Raw genomic sequence first — 19372 nt, 5'->3', positions numbered from 1 at the left:
CTCCTACATACATTGGGACCAAGGCAGGATGGTTATGTTCCTACATACAGAGGGACCAAGACAGAGTGTCTATGTTCCTCCATACAGTGGAACTAAGGCATGGTGTCTACGTTTCTACATACAGTGGGAATAAGACAGGGTGGCTATGTTACCACATACAGTGGTTCCAAGGTAGGGAGGCTACTTTCCTGCATACAGTGGGGCCAAGGAAGAATGGCTCGCTCACTGCACTGTGTCTATGGAGGGGCCGTGTTGTCAACCTAGGACAGGAAGTGTGGAGACCAAGGCAGGTTGGCTACGTTCCTACATACAGTGGGACCGAGGCAGGGTGGCTACATTTCTACATACAGTGGGAACAAAGTAGGGTGCCTACATACAGCTCCTACATACTGTGGCTATGTTCCTATATACAGTGGGGCCAAGGCAGGGAGGCTACATTCCTACATACAGTGGGACCAAGGAAGAATGGCTACGTTCCTACATACAGTGGGGCCAAGACAGGGTAGCTACGTTCCTACATACAGTGGGGCCAAGGAAGGATGGCTTCATTCCTAAATAAAGAGTGACCAAGGCAGAGTGGCTACACTCCTACACACAGTGGAACCAAGACATTGTGGCTATGTTCCTACATACAGTGGGACCAAGGCAGGATGGTTATGTTCCTACATACAGAGGGACCAAGACAGAGTGTCTATGTTCCTCCATATAGTGGGACTAAGTCAGGGTCGCTACGTTTCTATATACAGTGGGAATAAGACAGGGTGGCTATGGTGAAGATATTTGCCAGTACACCATGGAACAACACAAATAGCATCCAAACGAACGATTTATTGCATGATCACAACACAAAGATAGTGCAGGGTTTCGGAGCCGCGCAGGGCCCCTTCGTCAGGCATGTGATGAAGGGTGGCTATGTTCCCACATACAGTGGGGCTAAGGTAGGGAGGCTACTTTCCTGCATACAGTGGGGCCAAGGAAGAATGGCTGCGTTCCTACATACAGAGGGACCAAGACAGGGTGGCTTTGTTCCTACATACAGTGGGGCCAAGGAAGATTGGCTACATTCTCAAATAAAGAGTGACCAAGGCAGAGTGGCTACACTCCTACACACAGTGGAACCAATACATTGTGGCTATGTTTCTACATACAGTGGGACCAAGGCAGGGTGGCTACATTCCTACAAGCAATGGGACCAAGGCAGGATGGTTATGTTCCTACCTACAATGGAACCAAGACATTGAGGCTATGTTCCTACATACAGTGGGAGCAAGGAAGGGTGGTTACGTTTATGCATACAGTAGGACCAAGGCAGGGTGGCTACATTCCTACATACAGTAGGACCAAGACATTGAGGCTAAGTTCCTACATACATTGGGACCAAGGCAGGGTGGCTACATTCCTACATACAGTGGGACCAAGACATTGTGGCTATGTTCCTACATACAGTGGGAGCAAGGCAGGATGATTAAGTTTCTACATACAGTGGGACCAAGGCAGGGTGGCTATTTTCTTACATACATTGGGACCAAGCTGGGTGGCTACATTCCTACATACAGTGGGACCAAGACATTGTGGCTATGTTCCTACATACAGTGAGACCAAAGCAGGGTGGCTACGCCCCTACAAACAGTGTGACTAAGGCAGGGTGGCTACGTTTCTACTTACAGTGGCACCAAGGCAGGATAGCTACGTTCCTACATGCAGTGGAACCAAGACATTGTGGCTATGTTCCTACATACAATGGGACCAAATCAGGATGGCTACGCCCCTACAAACAGTGGGACTAAGGCAGGTTGGCTACGTTTCTACATACATTGGAACCAAGGTAGGGTGGCTACGTTCCTACATACAGAGAGACCAAGACATTGTGGCTACTTTCCTACATACATTGGGACCAAGGCAGGGTGGCTACGTTTCTACTTACAGTTGCACCAAGGCAGGTTGGCTACGTTCCTACATGCAGTGGAACCAAGACATTGTGGCTATGTTCCTACATACAGTGGGACCAAGGCAGGATGGTTATGTTCCTACATACAGAGGGACCAAGACAGAGTGTCTATGTTCCTCCATATAGTGGGACTAAGTCAGGGTCGCTACGTTTCTATATTCAGTGGGAATAAGACAGGGTGGCTATGGTGAAGATATTTGCCAGTACACCATGGAACAACACAAATAGCATCCAAACGAACGATTTATTGCATGATCACAACACAAAGATAGTGCAGCGTTTCGGAGCCGCGCAGGGCCCCTTCGTCAGGCATGTGATGAAGGGTGGCTATGTTCCCACATACAGTGGGGCTAAGGTAGGGAGGCTACTTTCCTGCATACAGTGGGGCCAAGGAAGAATGGCTGCGTTCCTACATACAGAGGGACCAAGACAGGGTGGCTTTGTTCCTACATACAGTGGGGCCAAGGAAGATTGGCTACATTCTCAAATAAAGAGTGACCAAGGCAGAGTGGCTACACTCCTACACACAGTGGAACCAATACATTGTGGCTATGTTTCTACATACAGTGGGACCAAGGCAGGGTGGCTACATTCCTACAAGCAATGGGACCAAGGCAGGATGGTTATGTTCCTACCTACAATGGAACCAAGACATTGAGGCTATGTTCCTACATACAGTGGGAGCAAGGAAGGGTGGTTACGTTTATGCATACAGTAGAACCAAGGCAGGGTGGCTACATTCCTACATACAGTAGGACCAAGACATTGAGGCTAAGTTCCTACATACATTGGGACCAAGGCAGGGTGGCTACATTCCTACATACAGTGGGACCAAGACATTGTGGCTATGTTCCTACATACAGTGGGAGCAAGGCAGGATGATTAAGTTTCTACATACAGTGGGACCAAGGCAGGGTGGCTATTTTCTTACATACATTGGGACCAAGCTGGGTGGCTACATTCCTACATACAGTGGGACCAAGACATTGTGGCTATGTTCCTACATACAGTGAGACCAAAGCAGGGTGGCTACGCCCCTACAAACAGTGTGACTAAGGCAGGGTGGCTACGTTTCTACTTACAGTGGCACCAAGGCAGGATAGCTACGTTCCTACATGCAGTGGAACCAAGACATTGTGGCTATGTTCCTACATACAATGGGACCAAATCAGGATGGCTACGCCCCTACAAACAGTGGGACTAAGGCAGGTTGGCTACGTTTCTACATACATTGGAACCAAGGTAGGGTGGCTACGTTCCTACATACAGAGAGACCAAGACATTGTGGCTACTTTCCTACATACATTGGGACCAAGGCAGGGTGGCTACGTTTCTACTTACAGTGGCACCAAGGCAGGTTGGCTACGTTCCTACATGCAGTGGAACCAAGACATTGTGGCTATGTTCCTACATACAGTGGGACCATGGAGGATGAGAGTATCCATCCTCCAGGACGAAGTCAGATCACAGCAGCAAAAAAAGTAATTTGTAGATTTGGAAGAGGCTGAGCGTGATAGAAGGTTAGGAAAACACTTGAATAGGGTTGTTTGTTAACCAGAGTTTAGTGCCCCTTTAAGTGAAGTCTTCTAACCAATTAGTAGACTAATTAATAAAGTCCCCGTTCACACTGTGCGGGATTCGCAGTGATTCCTGTGCATGTCCCGCACCGCATCACAATTGCACTGCGTTCCTGCAAACCGCAGCGAGTGTCAAAAAACAGTTGCTGTGCGATTGGCTGAATGTACGATTGTTCACACCCCCTGCGATAGGATTCCAGTGCGGGGAAAAAAAAAAACGTGCTTACACCTTTCCTACGGGTCCGGTGAGATTTGCAAAATGAATGTCTCAATTCTTGTGCGAATCACATGCAGTCTCCCGCACCGCAATAGTGTGAACCTGGGATGAAGCAGGAGGGTGGTCAGATGGTGGTCAATGACCAAACCATGCAAGATAGATGACACGGATCAATAAGCAATATTTATAAAAGTTGCTTTTGTTTGGGACCAAAACCAAAAGACGTACGAGTTGTTATATGCGTGCCGGATGTGCAAGTCAAACAAAACACCTGACCTTCCCCCGTAGGTTGCTGTGATGTGTGATTTATGGTTTCCTTCCCCTGCAAAAACGATGTTACAAAGTAACTTTCCGAGAAAAAAGATTGAAAACAAAGATTTAGAGCTGTGTCAAGTCTTTCCACACCTCCATCACCCTGATACAGAAGCCGGATCCTGAGACCAGACGTCTAAAATAAAGTAGAAGAATTGTTATCAACGAAACCAAAAATTGTCATTTCTATTTATAGCGCTGAACATGTATGATCTGATTGGGGCTCTAAAAGATTTTTGAAGCTGATTTCCGGGGATATGAAAAAATATCCAGGTAATGGGGCTCCCCCCACCCCCTTCTCAGCACTGTGAGGGTTCCAGGGGCAGGGCCGCTGCTACCACTAGGCAAACTAGGCAGCTGCCTAGGACGCCCTGCTGCCTAGGGCTCCCGGCTACTGGTTCCTACTCTCTTCTCTCTGCAGCAAGCAAGTCTCAGCATCAGCAGGCAGCTGCCACTCTGTTTGCACATAGTGTCAGCGGTGCAGGACTGTCTGTGTCCCGACTCGCTGGTGCTGGTAGGCTGCATTGCATGGGCGCTGGTGAGGCTGCATTTGATGGGCACTGGTGAGGCTGCATTGATGGGCACTGGTGAGGCTGCATTTGATGGGCGCTGGTGAGGCTGCACGGATGGGCGCTGTGAGGCTGCATTGATGGGCACTGGTGGGCTGCATTTGATGGGCGTTGGTAGGCTGCATTTGATGGGTGCTGGAGAGGCTGCATTGATGGGCGCTGCTGAGGTTGCATTGATGGGTGCTGCTGAGGTTACATTAATGGGCGCTGGAGAGGCTGCATTGATGGGCACTGCTGAGGTTGCATTGATGGGCGCTGGTGAGGCTGAATTTGATGGGCGCTGGAGAGGATGCATTGATGGGCACGGCTGAGGTTGCATTGATGGGCGCTGGTGAGGCTGAATTTGATGGGCGCTGGAGAGGCTGCATTGATGGGCGCTGCTGAGGTTGCATTGATGGGTGCTACTGAGGTTGCATTGATGGGGCTGGAGAGGCTGCATTGATGGGGCGCTGCTGAGGTTGCATTGATAGGCGCTGGTGAGGCTGCATTTGATGGGCACTGGTGAGGCTGCATTGATGGGCACTGGTGAGGCTGCATTTGATGGGCGCTGGGGAGTCTGCATTGATGGGTGCTGGTGAGGCTGCATTGATGGGCGCTGGTGAAGCTGCTTTTGATGGGTACTGAGAGGCTGCATTGATTGGCGCTGGTGAGGCTGCATTTGATGGGCGCTGGTGAGACTGCTTTTGATGGCTGCTGGTAGGCTGCTTTTGATAGCTGCTGGTAGGCTGCATTGATGGCCACCAGTAGGCTGCATTTGATGGGTGCTGGTGAGGCTGCATTTGATGGGCGCTGGGGAGGCGCATTGATGGTCACTGGTGAGGCTGCATTGATGGGTGCTGGCGAGGCTGCATTGATGGGCGCTGGTGAGACTGCATTTTATGGGCGTTGGGGAGGCTTCATTGATGGGTGCTGATATGGCTGCATTGATGGGCTCTGGTGGGCTGCATTTAATGGGCGCTTCATCAAAAAGGTGAGGTTTACATGGGCACTGGAAAGGTGGATTAGTCAGGGGCGGAGCCAAGGGGGTGTGGCAAAATGAGGCTTCGCCTACGGTGTCAAAAATCCTTACACCAGCCCTGTCCAGGGGAACCAAAGAGAAAAAAAAAAACAAATTGCCAGCAGGCTCTGTGTTGCAGAAGAGACCACAAAAACGGACTCCAGATCCGTTCCAGATGCTTTTTGGCATGCATGTTTTTGATGCGTTTCCAGACCAGGCTTGGATGGGAGAGGTTGGGGTGACCAGTCAAGTTCCTCCACCCCAAACTCGCTCATCCATGTCTTTATGGACCTTGCTTTGTGCACTGGGGTCCAGTCATGTTGGAACAGGAAGGGGCCGTCCCCAAACTGTTCCCACAAAGTTGAGAGCCTGAAATTGTCCGAAATGCCTTGGTATGCTGACGCCTTAAGATTTCCCTTCACTTGAACTAAGGGGCCAAACCTAACCCTTGAAAAACAACCCCCCCTCCACCAGTGCCCAAAGCAAGGTCCATAAAGAACTTGAAGGAACAGAAGTAAGTCCCACAACAAAATCTGTGAAAACTGGAGAGTTATCAGCTTAAATGCATCCCGTTCATTCTGTGTCTGTTCCCCCTCTGAGATCACTTGGAGCCCTGTACTATTTTGTGGTATTTTAAAGGCCAGGAAAAAATATTTTCTGTCTATGCCAAGGCCCACACACCTCATATCGAGTCCTTATCTGACTTATTGTTGGGTAAACTAATAAGTAATGCGCTCTTTAGTTTTCAATTGAACCTAGGCGTTCTTATTTTCCTTATTTATTTATTTATTGTTGTCATCTCTACAGAACCTCTAGAAATCAGTCTCAATGAAACCGACCTTATCTGTACAACAAACGTTCAGACCTTGGCAAATGTGACTCTCGTCTGGGAACTTGAGAATGGCGCGGTGGTAGACGGCGATCCTGGCTGGCTCGCCAATACAGATAATTCATATTGGATCGGTAATACCTTTCCCAACAGCACATCCCTGTGTCAGTCCTCGCAGAACGCCACCTTCACTTGTCTTCTCCAATACAAGGGGGAAACTGTAGCGCGGAAAAGGACGGAAGTCCCCTGTGCAGGTACACTCAGCTTTTTCTGGTTTACCATCATTTTGTCGTGGAATGTTTATAAACCCAAATAATGAGTGACATGGAAACTTTACAGTGTAGGCTCTAGTGCCGCGTACACACGGTCGGACTTTCCGACGGGAAATGTCGGATGTGAAGCTTGTTGTTGGAAAGTCCGGCCGCGTGCACGCTCCATCGAACATTTGCTTTCGGAATTTCCAGGCCACAAATGTTTGAGAGCAGGTTCTCAAATTTTCCGTCTCTCCTTCCTTTTCCTTTTTTTTTTTTTTTCCTTCACTTTGCTGTCGGAAACTCCAATTTTTGTGTACACAAGTCCGTCACACAAAAGTTCACGCATGCTCGGAGTCAGGCAGAAGGAGCCGCACTGGTTCCCTTTTCTCGGCTCGTCGTATGTGTTGTACGTCACCGCGTTCTCACGTTCGGAATTTTAGGCCAACATTTGCGTGGCCGTGTGTATGCAAGACAAGTTTGAGCCAAACAATCGACGGTTTTGTTGTCGGAAAGTCCGATCGTGTGTACGCGGCAAAACAATAAACCCTCATTTCCTTTTGGTCTGTTAATGAAATCGTTGAAAGTGTTTTGTTATATCTGTGCCAAAAGTGCAAAAAAAAATAAAAAATCAGAGCTGTCCTGTAAACACTACTTTTTTTTTTTTATCTCAAGGAGTCTAATTAGCCCTCCTAGTTCTTATCTTGTGACCACAGAATCCTTAGGAGTCTATTTAAAGGGCAGTGATGGTGAACCTTGGCACTCCAGATGTTTTGGAACTACATTTCCCATGGTGTTCAGCTGCACTGCAGAGTGCATGAGCATCATGGGAAATGTAGTTCCAAAACATCTGGGGTACCAAGGTTCGCCATCACTGATATAGGGGGTATCTCAATGAGGAAAATACCACATTACAGCCACTAGATGGAGCTTAAATCTATTATTATTATTATTAATAATAATTATTTAATTACTTGGTGCCCGCGCTATAGCCGAAAGACGGCTGCGGCGCGGGCCTTAATTGCCGGGAGGGCGCAGTCTGGTTGCGCGCAGCGTGCTCGGTGATCACTGAGTCTGCAAGACTTGGCTGATCCCAGATCCAAGTAAGGGGTCGTTCCTGGCTCCTTACCACGCGATCAGCTGTCAACCAATGACAGCTGATCACATGATCTAAACAGAAGCTCAGTAAATCGGTATTTTCTTTTCCCTCACGCTGTCAGCATGACAGGGAAAAAAAGCCGATCGCCGGCTTCTGTCAGAGGGACATCAGTCCCTCACTCAGAAAACCTCAGCTGTGCCTACCAATGTCACCTGCCAGTGCCTACTGTTCCACCTACCAGTGCCCTCAGTGCCACCCATCAATGCCCACCAGTGCTGCCAATCAATGCCCATCACTGTCTAATAATCAGTGCCACAGTTCAGTGCTGCCTATCAGTGTCACCTACCAGTGTCTATCAGTGCCACCCATCAGGCCCATCAGTGCCACCTATCAGTGGCACTTATCAGTGCCACCTATCAGTGCCAACCATCAGTGCCACCTATCAGTGCTGCCTCATCAGTGCTTATCAGTGCCACCTGTCAGTGCCCATTAGAGCTGCCTTATCTGTGCCCATCAGTGCCACCTATCAATGCTCATCAGTGCCCATCATTACCGCCTATCAATGCCCATCACTGCCGCCTATCAGTGCCCATCACTGCCGCCTATCAATGCCCATCACTGCCGCCTATCAGTGCAGCCTCATCAGCGCACATCGGTGAAGGAGAAAAATTATCTGTTAACAAACTATGAAACAACTTTTTTTTTTTTTCAAAATTTCGGTCTCTTTTTGTTTTATTTAGCAGAAAATAAAAAAACCCAGCAGTAAATAAATACCACCAAAAGGAAGCTCTATATGTGTGAAAAAAAAATGCAAAAAATTTAATTTGGGTAAACTCTAGCATGACCGCGCAATTGTCATTCAAAGAGTGACAGCGCTGAAAGCTGGTCTGGGCAGGAAGGGGGTTTAGGTGCCCGGTAAGGAAGTGGTTAAGGTACTTATATAGCACCATCAATTTACGCAGCGCTTTACATATACATTGTACATTCACATCAGTCCCTGCCCTCAAGGAGCTTACAATCTAAGGTCCCCTAACTCACATTCATTCATATACTGGGGCCAATTTAGACAGAAGCCAATTAACCACTTACAGACCGGACCACTTTTTGCGATTCGGCACTGCGTCGCTTTAACTGACAATTGCGCGGTCGTGCGACGTGGCTCTCAAACAAAATTGATGTCCTTTTTTTCCCCACAAATAGAGCTTTCTTTTGGTGGTATTTGATCACCCCTGCGGTTTTTATTTTTTGCGCTATAAACAAAAATAGAGCGACAATTTTGAAAAAAACGCATTATTTTTTACTTTTTGTTATAATAAATATCCTCCAAAAATATATTAAAAAAAACATTTTTTTCCCTCAGTTTAGGCCGATACGTATTCTTCTACATATTTTTGGTAAAAAAAATCGCAATAAGCGATTATTGATTGGTTTGCGCAAAAGTTATAGCGTTTACAAAATAGGGATAGTTTTATAGCATTTTTATAATTTTTTTTTTTACTAGTAATGGCGGCGATCAGCGATTTTTATTGTGACTGCGACATTGTGGGAGAGCCATCGGACATTTTTGACACATTTTTGGGACCATTGTCATTTATACAGTAATCACTGCTATATAAATGCAGTGATTCCTGTGTAAATGACACTGGCAGTGAAGGGGTTAACCAGGGGGTGGCAGTGTAGGGGTTAAGTGTTGCTAACTGTGGGGGGGTTGGGCTTTCATTTAGTGAACACTGATCTCTGCTCCAATCACATGGAGCAGAGATCAGCGTCACTAGTTGCTAGGCAGAATGGAGAAATGCTGTTTACACGGCATTTCCTCCATTCAGCCGTCCCGTGAGATGATCGCGGGGATGCCCGCGGCGATCGAGTCCGCGGGTCCCGCGACCGGACTCACGGGGGTCCCGACCAGCGCGGAAATGTGCCGCCGCCGGCATGCTCCCGATGGCAGGGCGGCATTGAAGATTGGACGTACCTGTACGCCAATATGCCTGCCCGTTCCATTCTGTCGACGTACATCGGCGTGCGCTGGTCGGGAACCGGTTAACCTACCTGCATGTCTTTGGAGTGTGGGAGGAAACCGGAGTACCCGGAGGAAACCCACGCAGGCACAGGGAGAACATGCAAACTCCAGGCAGGTAGTGTTGTGGTTGGGATTCAAACAAGTGACCCTTTCTACTGCTAGGCAACAGTGCTACCCACTACACCACCGCCATGCCCTGTACACACCGTCGGACATTCTGACGACAAAATCCGTCTGATTTTTTCCGACAGATTTTGGCCCAAACTCGTATTGCATACACACGGTCGCACAAAGTTGTCGGAAAATCCGATAATTCAGAACGAGGTGACGTAAACTACGTACGACGGGACTATAAAGAGACCTGTAGCCAATAGCTTTTGTCTAGTAATTTATTCTGAGCATGCGCGGCACTTTGTCCATCAGAAGTCTACACACGATCGGAATAAACGATCGGATTTTGTTAATCTGAAAATTTTAGATCCTGCTCTCAAACTTTGGTGTCGGAAAAAAGTCCAATAGAGGCCACACACGATCGGATTTTCCGACAACATGATCCGATCGCATATTTTCCGTTGGAAAGTCCGACCGTGTGTACAGGCCATAAGACAGAATACAGGGAACATTTCTTATGGCTGTGCAAATGCTTATTGCATTCATCCAGCAATTTTTTTATAACTAGACCCCTTTAGCGCCTATGTTTTAGAGAAAGAAGAGTGGGAAGATTTAAGTAGTTTAGCGAAAGACAACTGAGCAGGGCTGACACCACTCAATCCCCAATAATGTTGTTTGTGGGGGGGGGGGGGTTGAAGTCCCCCACGATCTTGGGAGCAGTACTTTATCAGCACTGCCCCTCAGAGGGTAAATCTGTAAGGCCCTGCACTCACAGTATGTCCTCAGCTGCCCAGCACCAGTCATCCTGAAATGAGAACACCTTGTAGCAGAGATAGCTCCAGATTGAAGATGAGTATTGCATCTTAACTTTGGGTAGAGTAAGGAAGGATTGAATTTTCTATTACATATGTGTCAAACGCAAGGCCCACTGGCCAAATCTGCCCCTCCAGGCCATTTTAGGTGGCCCTCGCGCCTCTCCTGCAGCTGCAGAACCCCCCCCCCCCCTAGTTTCAGCCCTCCCAGCAGTTGACAGCAGGGAGGAGGACAGAACTCCTCCTCCAGATCCCACACTTCTCTGCGCAGCAACAAAGAGGTTTGTTTCTGCCACCCTTCCCCCTCTCCCCCCTTTCTCAGCACTCAGCAGCAGAGAAGAGGACAGAACCCCTCCTCCAGATCCTGCACTTCTTTGCACAGCCACAAAGAGGTTCATCTCTGCCCCCCTTCCCAGCACTCAGCAGCAGAGAAGAGGACAGAACTCCTCTTACAGATGCAGCACCATTCTGTGCAGCCGCAGCACCCACTCATCTCCGCCCCTGCCCCCTGGTCCCAGTATTCAGCAGACTCAAGCAGCAAGACAACAATAAAAACCTGACAGGGAACCAAAGCCTTTCCAAATTTTGCAAGAATTTTTTTTTTTTTTTACTATAATATTTTACTTGCCATCTGCTGGTGGAACCTGATAGTGCAACTCTTCCACTTTTATATGATATACCAAAATAGGATCGCCCATAGGGAAGACTTTAGTCATCTGAGTAATGAAAAAAGGTACACTTTAATGCTATCTTTATTATCAGGATTCAACATTTAAAAAAAAATAAAAATATTAAAAAAAAAAGCACAAACAATAGACAGATAAATAATATCTTTGCGTCTTCTTATGCCGCGTACACATGTAGCCGACTATCCGGCGGACTTCCCGCCGGAACTGTCCGCCGAACTTTCCGAACGGGCTACTTGCCCACACACGGCACTTTTTCAGTGGACTAATACGGCGTACTAAGTCCGCCGGACTATCCACCGTACTTTTGAAATGAACGGACTCGCCCACACATGCGGAGGAAAGTCCGCTCATTTTGAGCGCGTCTCCAGGTAGGCGGGGTATGCGTCGCTGGCCCCGCCACCTGGTATGGACTTAAAGGGGAAACCCAACGTCGAAAAAATCGGCGTGGGGGTCCCCCCCAGGTCCACATCAGACCCTTGTCCAAGCACGCTACCCGGCCGGCCAGGCCGCGTGCCCTCAACATGGGGGTGCCTTGGGGAAGGGGGGGCCGCGCGGCCCCCGCCACCCCAAAGCACCTTGTCCCCATGTTGATGAGGACAAGGGCCTCTTCCCGACAACCCTGGCCGTTGGTTGTCGGGGTCTGCGGACGGGGGGCTTATCGGAATCCGGGAGCCCCCTTTAATAAGGGGGCCCCGGATCCCAGCCCCCCACCCTATGTGAATGAGTATGGGGTACAATGTACCCCTACCCATTCACCTGTAAAATAAAGTATAAAAAAACACAACACACAAGGGTTAAAATAGTTTATTACACAGCTCCGGGGGTCTTCCGTCTTTGGGGGTCTTCTCGCCGGACTCCTCTGCTATCTTCTTCTAGCTCTTTTACTAGCGGAGGAGCCCGGCTTTCTTCCTTGCCGCCGCCCTCTTCTTCCGACTTCAGGGGTCTTGTTCCCCTCTTCGGTTCTTCTGCCGGGCCACCACTCCTTCTTCTAGCTCTTTTAAAGGCGGTGGCCCGGTCTTCTGTCGCCGCTGTCGTCACCGTCTTCTGTTCTTCTGTTCTTCTCTTCTTCTCTTCAGATGTTGCCTCGTCGCATCCTCCGCTCACAATGGCACCGACGCGACGCGTGGCGACTTATATAGGGACATCACCGGATGATGTCCCCGCCGATTATGGTGTCACAGTCCCCCCCATGTTGAGGGCACGCAGCCTGGTACGGCTCAGGAGGGGGGGCGCTCGCTCGTCCCCCCCTTTCCTGGCCGGCCAAGTAGCGTGCTCGGACAAGGGTCTGATGTAGACCTGGGGGGGACCCCCACACCGATTTTTTCGTCGTTGGGGTTTCCCTTTAAGTCCATACCAGGTGGCGGGGCCAGCGACGCATCCTTCGCAGGCCCCGCCTACCTGGAGACGTGCTCAAAATGAGCGGACTTTTCTCCGGGCGGGAAAAGTCAGTTCATTTCAAAAGAACGGCGGACTGGCATACGCACGGCCGAATTGTCCGCCAAAATGCAAATCCCGTGGGAAGATTGGAGTGCAAAAATACTTTCTAAGTCCGCCGTACTTTCGGGTAAAAAAAGTCCGCCGGAGGCTACACACGGGGGGATTGTCCGGCGGACTTGAGTTTGCCGGACTTTTCCATCCGATTGTTTGATTGTGTGTACGCGGCATTAAAGTACCTTTTGTGAGCACTAGATGGCGATTGCAGAGCACTTGCTCACAGACCAGACATTACATTACATTAAATTGTATCCAGCACTTATGACATAAGATACAATTGTTACAAAGTTTCATTTTCTTTATTTGCGTGTGACATTTTATTATTAACCATACATTTTACACGTTTTAGGTGAAACCTTTGGCAAGAACCATACAGGTAAGGAAAAGCTGTTCTATAAATTCAGTCTATGTACATTTATTGAAATGGCCCACCTATAAATAAAAGATTGCCTTTAGGTGAGCTTGGTCTTTTAATACATTTTTGTTTGTTTTTTATTGATTTATGTATTTCTTTATATTTTATTTATTTATTTTTTATTGATTTATGTATTTCTTTATATATATTTTTATTTATGTATTTCTTTATTTATTTCTTTATTTTTTTATTGATTTATGTATTTCTTTATCTTTTTTTTATTATTGATGTATGTATTTCTTTATATATATTTTTTTTTTTTATTGATTTATGTATTTCTTTATTTCTTTTTATTTTTTTATTGATTTATGTATTTCTTTATTATTATTTTTTTATTGATTTATGTATTTCTTTATCTTTTATTTTTATTTTTTATTGATTTATGTATTTCTTTATATATATTTTTATTTATGTATTTCTTTATTTATTTCTTTATTTTTTTATTGATTTATGTATTTCTTTATCTTTTTTTTATTATTGATTTATGAATTTCTTTATATTTTTTTATTTTTTTTTATTGATTTATGTATTTCTTTATTTCTTTTTATTTTTTTATTGATTTATGTATTTCTTTATTATTATTTTTTTATTGATTTATGTATTTCTTTATCTTTTATTTTTATTTTTTATTGATTTATGTATTTCTTTTTTATTTCTTTTTTACCCAGGTCTGCATACAGCCCATCAGCCTGTACTTCTATATAGTCTCATCCTGGGAAGTTCCCTCCTTATACTCCTCATTTTCCTTCTGGTTTGGATTAAGAACAAATTTATCTTCAGGACAAACCCAGACAGCTCACTTTATACAAACATTTCTGATTTAAAAAGAACGTATTGCTTATAGAGGATATACTGGGATTATACAATCATTGAGGAGCCTACTAAAAAAAGGATTTATAAATACTGTGAATAATGGCTACATGTTATAAGCCTACTGCATGTGGACGATAACTATGTATACAAAAATGGCAAAAAGTGTATAGGAAGTCAATGTGCCAGTTGGAAATGAATCACCGAATGAAGAAAAGGACTTGTACTTCTCAGCTGACCTTCCAAACATTTTTTATTTTTTATTTTTCTAAGTGCTCTTAGATAATTAAAAATGAAATCGGAATTTGTTTGGATATTTCGGTTTATTCCTCGTCTGAGCCGTCTCCATCATTTATTCTTTGTACAGCAAATGTAAATTATGATTAATAAAAGAATGTTGGGGGGGGGGGGGGGCGAACCTGTTTTTATAATTCTGGCACAATCCCCTATAATAATGCAATGAAAAGAGAAATATTTCCCATGAATCTCCTATACAGGGGGTTCATGGGAAATGTTAATTTTACAGTCCCCAAATACTAATAATTACTGATCCATATAAAGTCAATACTTTTTTTATACATAAAATTTTAAAACAGTAGAGGGAATAAATTCTCACAAAAGGGGTATCTTATGTTACACATTATTGACATAAATTTCGCACATCGGGATGAATCCTAGAAGATGTATGGGTCTGGATCAAAGCGTTTCGCCCCAAAAAAGGGGCTTCTTCAGGATCCACTTCTCAAATATTTTTTATAAACACAAACAGTAGCTGGTAAGCCACAAAAAATAGAATATCAGTACAAAAAAAAACACAATATACTGTACCTTGCCTTGTTTCTGGTAGAGACAGCCTCAAAAAAGACTTGCAGCTGGAACTGCAGCAAAAGGTGGCTCTGCAAAGTATTGACTCTAGGGGGGCTGAATACAAATGCACACCACACTTTTCACAGATTTATTTGTAAAAAAAAAATTGAAAACCATTTATCATTTTCCTTCCATTTCACAATTGTGTGCCACTTTGTGTTGATCTATCACATACAATCCTAATAAAATACATTTACATTTTTGGATGTAACATGACCAAATGTGGAACATTTCAAGGAATATGCATACTTTTTCAAGGCACTGTATTGCAGTAAGTTCGGCCAGTTTCCACCCATTGTAGTAAAGCCAACATATTTTCACCCATTGTAGTGAGGTCAACCAGTTTTCACCCAATGCTGTAAGGTCAAACAGTTTCCATTCATTGCAGTAAAGTTGACCAGTTTCCACCTATTGCAGTAAGGTTGGTCATTTTTTATCCATTGTAGTAAGGTCAACCAGTTTCTACCCATTGCAGTAAGGTTGATCAGTTTCTACCCATTGTAGTAAGGTCAACTAGTTTTCACCCAATGCTGTAAGGTCAACCAGTTTTCATCCATTGAGGTAAGGTCCACCAGTTCCCACCCATTGCAGTAAGTTCAAACAGTTTCCACCCATTGAAGTAAGGTCAATCAGTGCCCACCTATTGCGGTAAAGTCAATCAGTTTCCACCCATTGCAATAAGGTCCACCAGTTTAAACCAATTGCAGTAAGGTCAATCAGTGTCCACCCATTGCGGTAAAGTTGACCAGTTTCCACCCATTGCAGTAAGGTCCACCAGTTTTCACCCATTGCAATAAGGTCAACCAGTTTCCACCCATTGCAGTAAGTTCATACAGTTTAAACCCATTGCAATAAGGTCAACCAGTTTCCACCCATTGCATTAAAGTCAACAAGTTTCGACCCATTGCAATAAGGTCCACCAGTTTGCACCCATTGCAGTAAGTTCAAACAGTTTCCACCCATTGCATTAAGGTCAACCAGTTTCCACCCATTGCAATAAGGTCAACCAGTTCCCACCCATTGCATTAAAGTCAACAAGTTTCGACCCATTGCAATAAGGTCCACCAGTTTCCACCCATTGCAGTAAGTTCAAACAGTTTCCACCCATTGCATTAAGGTCAACCAGTTTCCACCCATTGCAATAAGATCAACCAGTTTCCACCCATTGCAGTAAGGTTGAATTGTTTCCACCCATTGTAGTAAGGTCAACCAGTTTCCACCAATTATACTAAGGTTAACCAGTTTCCACTTATTGCAGTAAGGTCAACTAGTTTCTACCCATTGCTGTAAGGTCAACCAGTTTCCCCCTATTGCAGTAAAATCAATCAGTTTCCACCCATTCTGGTAAGGTCGACCAGCTTCCACCCCTTGCAGTATAATCTAGTAGAGCTGTGGGAGGGGCCCAGCAGACTCCATCCATTACAGGCTGCCTGCAGAAAACTACTGGAGGGGGTGGAGCAAGACCAATTACCCTGCACAAGGAGAGAGAGCAGATCTGTGGGAGGGTCTCAGCAGGCTCCACCCACTACAGGCTGCCTGCAGAAAACTTCTGGAGGGGGCGGAGACAAGACCAGTCACCCTGCACAAGGAGAGAGAGCAGAGCTGTGGGAGGGGCCCATCAGGCTCCACCCATTACAGGCTGCCTGCAGAAAACTGCGAGAGGGGCGGAGACAAGACCACTCACCCTGCACAAGGAGAGAGAGCAGAGCTGTGGGAGGGGCCCAGCAGGCTCCACCCATTACAGGATGCCTGCAGAAAACTGCAAGAGGGGTGGAGACAAGATCAGTCACCCTGCACAAGGAGAGAGAGCAGAGCTGGGGGGGGGGGGGCAGCAGGCTCCACCCATTACAGGCTGCCTGCAGAAAACTACTGGAGGGGGTGGAGGCAAGACCAGTCACACCAACCTTGACAAGGCTCTGTGGCTTATGCATGCATTTGCAAATGTGTGCAGACGAAACGCCTTCTTTTAACGCATACTGTTAGACAGGTTTATTTCGTTGTCTGCGGGCTGGTCGGTAAGTTAAGCTTGTTTTTTTCCTTGTTTATAACTGCTGTTAGCCTTCCAATGCTTCTTACCGTGATAGTCAGCTATAGATGGGGGCAAGTGGTGTACCCTTTTTGTATCACTATTATGGGTGGAATATTATAGTTAAACATACATAGGGACATATTTAAGCCATTTCTGATAGGAATATGCATATCATTATTTTTCTACATGGGGATTATGGGTGGAATATTGTAGTTAAACATACATAGGCACATATTTACCCCATTTCTGATAGGAATATGCATATAATTATTTTTCTACATGCGGATTATGGGTGGAATATTATAGATAGAAACATATATAGGCACATATTTGACCTATTTCTGATAAGAAAATGCATATAATTATTTTTCTACATGCGGATTATGGGTGGAATATTGTAGTTAAACATACATAGGAACATATTTAACCCATTTCTGATAAGAATATGCATATAATTATTTTTCTACATGGGGATTATGGGTGGAATATTGTAGTTAAACATATATAGGAACATATTTAACCTATTTCTGAAAAGAATATGCATATAATTATTCTTCTACATGTGGATAATGGGTGGAATTTCATACTTTTATACTGCCTGCAGAAAACTACTGGAGGGGGCGGAGAGAAGACCAGTCACCCTGCACAAGGAGAGAGAACATAGCTGTGGGAGGGGTCCATCAGGCTCAACCCATTACAGGCTGCCTGCAGAAAACTGCAGGAGAGGGCGGAGACAAGACCAGTCATCCTGCACAAGGAGAAAGGACAGCAGTGGGCGGTCTTTATTACAGGAAGTCTCACACTGGATTACTGCACAGATCTGGAAGAAATACACATAACCAATGGATGTAGACAATATTTACTTATCCCCAAGTTCAGTTAATGCTTTAAAGGGTAACTCCACTTTTGTGTGAAAAAAATAGCAAATAAAAAGGGGGGTTTTTGCTGAGCAAAATGGAATTAGACTGGCCATACATTATACAATTTTCCTTCAGATGTACCAAAACCAAATAATATGAGGTCAGACCTAAACACTTTCATGCCTAAGCCTATTTCTGACATTTGGTGTTTACAAGTTATTTTTTGCTAGAAAATTACTTAGAGCCCCCCAAACATTATATATATTTTTTAGCAGAGAATCTAGAGAATAAAATGGCGATTGTTGCAATATTTTTGTAATGTGAAAGATGATGTTACACCGAGTAAATAGATACCAAACATGTCACGCTTTATAATTGCGCGCACTCATAGGCGACGCTTTAAATTTTTATTTTTTTTACGGTTACCAGGTTAGAGTTACAGAGGAGGTCTAGTGCTAGAATTATTGCTCTCACTCTGATGTGGTTTGAACACCGTTTACATATGCGGGCGCAGCTTCCGTATGCGTTATCTTTGCTGCGCGAGCTCACGGGGACAGGAGCGCTTTAGAAAAAAAAATGTTCTTATTTCTTTTATTTCTTTTTATATTATTAAATTGTGTTTTAATTGATCACTTTTATTGCTGTCACAAGGAATGTAAACATCCCTTGTGACAGTAATAGTGGTGGTGACAGGTAGTCTTTATGGAGGGATCTGGGATCTAAAAGACCTCCAATCCTCCTTTGAACTTCAAAGTATTCAGATCACCGAAAACGGTGATTCTGAATACTGTATATTTTTTTTAAATCCGGCGCCATTGGCAGCCGAGTAAACAGGAAGTGACATCATGACGTTGCTTCCGTGTTTACATTCAGGAGACTGTCTGTGGCTAGACGCCGGAAGTGGCGGATCGCGGATCGGGTCTCCCGGTGGGACGGGAGTCCCGGTCAGAGTGGCGGGAAGAGGCGGGACGGGGGGATGTCCAATCCCGCTCCTCAGGGATAACAATGGAGCGTCTTTGAGCCGCATCAGTTGTTACCCCTGGAAAGCCGATCGCCCGCTCTAAAAAAAAAATTGTACCGGGATAATGCCTGCAGCTGCGGGCATCATCCCGGTATAACACCCCAAAGCCGAAGCCGCATATCTGCGTATGCTTGGCGCAAAGGGCCTAAACACTTTCATTATGAATGCAATCAGGCAGGTCCTCATACTACATAGTTGAAGGTACATTTTAAAGAAAATTTTACAAGAAAATTGTATAATGTATGACCAGCTTTATTCTTTATTGGGAAATTTTTTGCCACAGTTTTTGAAAAGTGATTTTTACTTTATTTTTACAGCTAGATAAAATGGTAGATGGTAAAATCAGTTCTGGTTAGTGAGAGCGTGGAAGAAAACATTCAATTTTTGTAGAGCTCTGTTACTCTGCCTAGCAACCACAATACCCATCAGAAGTACGACTTCCTCT

At 45.4% G+C, this 19372-nt stretch overlaps 1 protein-coding gene across 1 annotated transcript in view; it reads left to right on the top strand.

Moving 5' to 3' along the window:
- LOC143933512 (uncharacterized) overlaps positions 1 to 14454 on the top strand; it is a 44831-nt gene extending 30377 nt beyond the window's left edge. The window contains exons 4-6 of the mRNA XM_077456427.1: positions 6428 to 6703; positions 13275 to 13301; positions 14009 to 14454. Of these exons, the coding sequence (XP_077312553.1) occupies positions 6428 to 6703; positions 13275 to 13301; positions 14009 to 14184 (479 nt within the window). The 3' untranslated portion in view covers positions 14185 to 14454. The remainder of the gene's footprint in view (positions 1 to 6427; positions 6704 to 13274; positions 13302 to 14008) is intronic.
- Positions 14455 to 19372: the final 4918 nt, after the last annotated feature.

The sequence above is a fragment of the Lithobates pipiens genome, unplaced genomic scaffold (assembly GCF_037356315.1).
Source record: "Lithobates pipiens isolate NorthernLeopardFrog02 unplaced genomic scaffold, aLitPip1_a1.2 Scaffold_27, whole genome shotgun sequence".
In the NCBI taxonomy this organism is placed as follows: Eukaryota; Metazoa; Chordata; class Amphibia; order Anura; family Ranidae; genus Lithobates; species Lithobates pipiens.
Note: the sequence above shows the minus strand (reverse complement) of the source record. Positions and strands in the feature narration are given on the sequence as shown.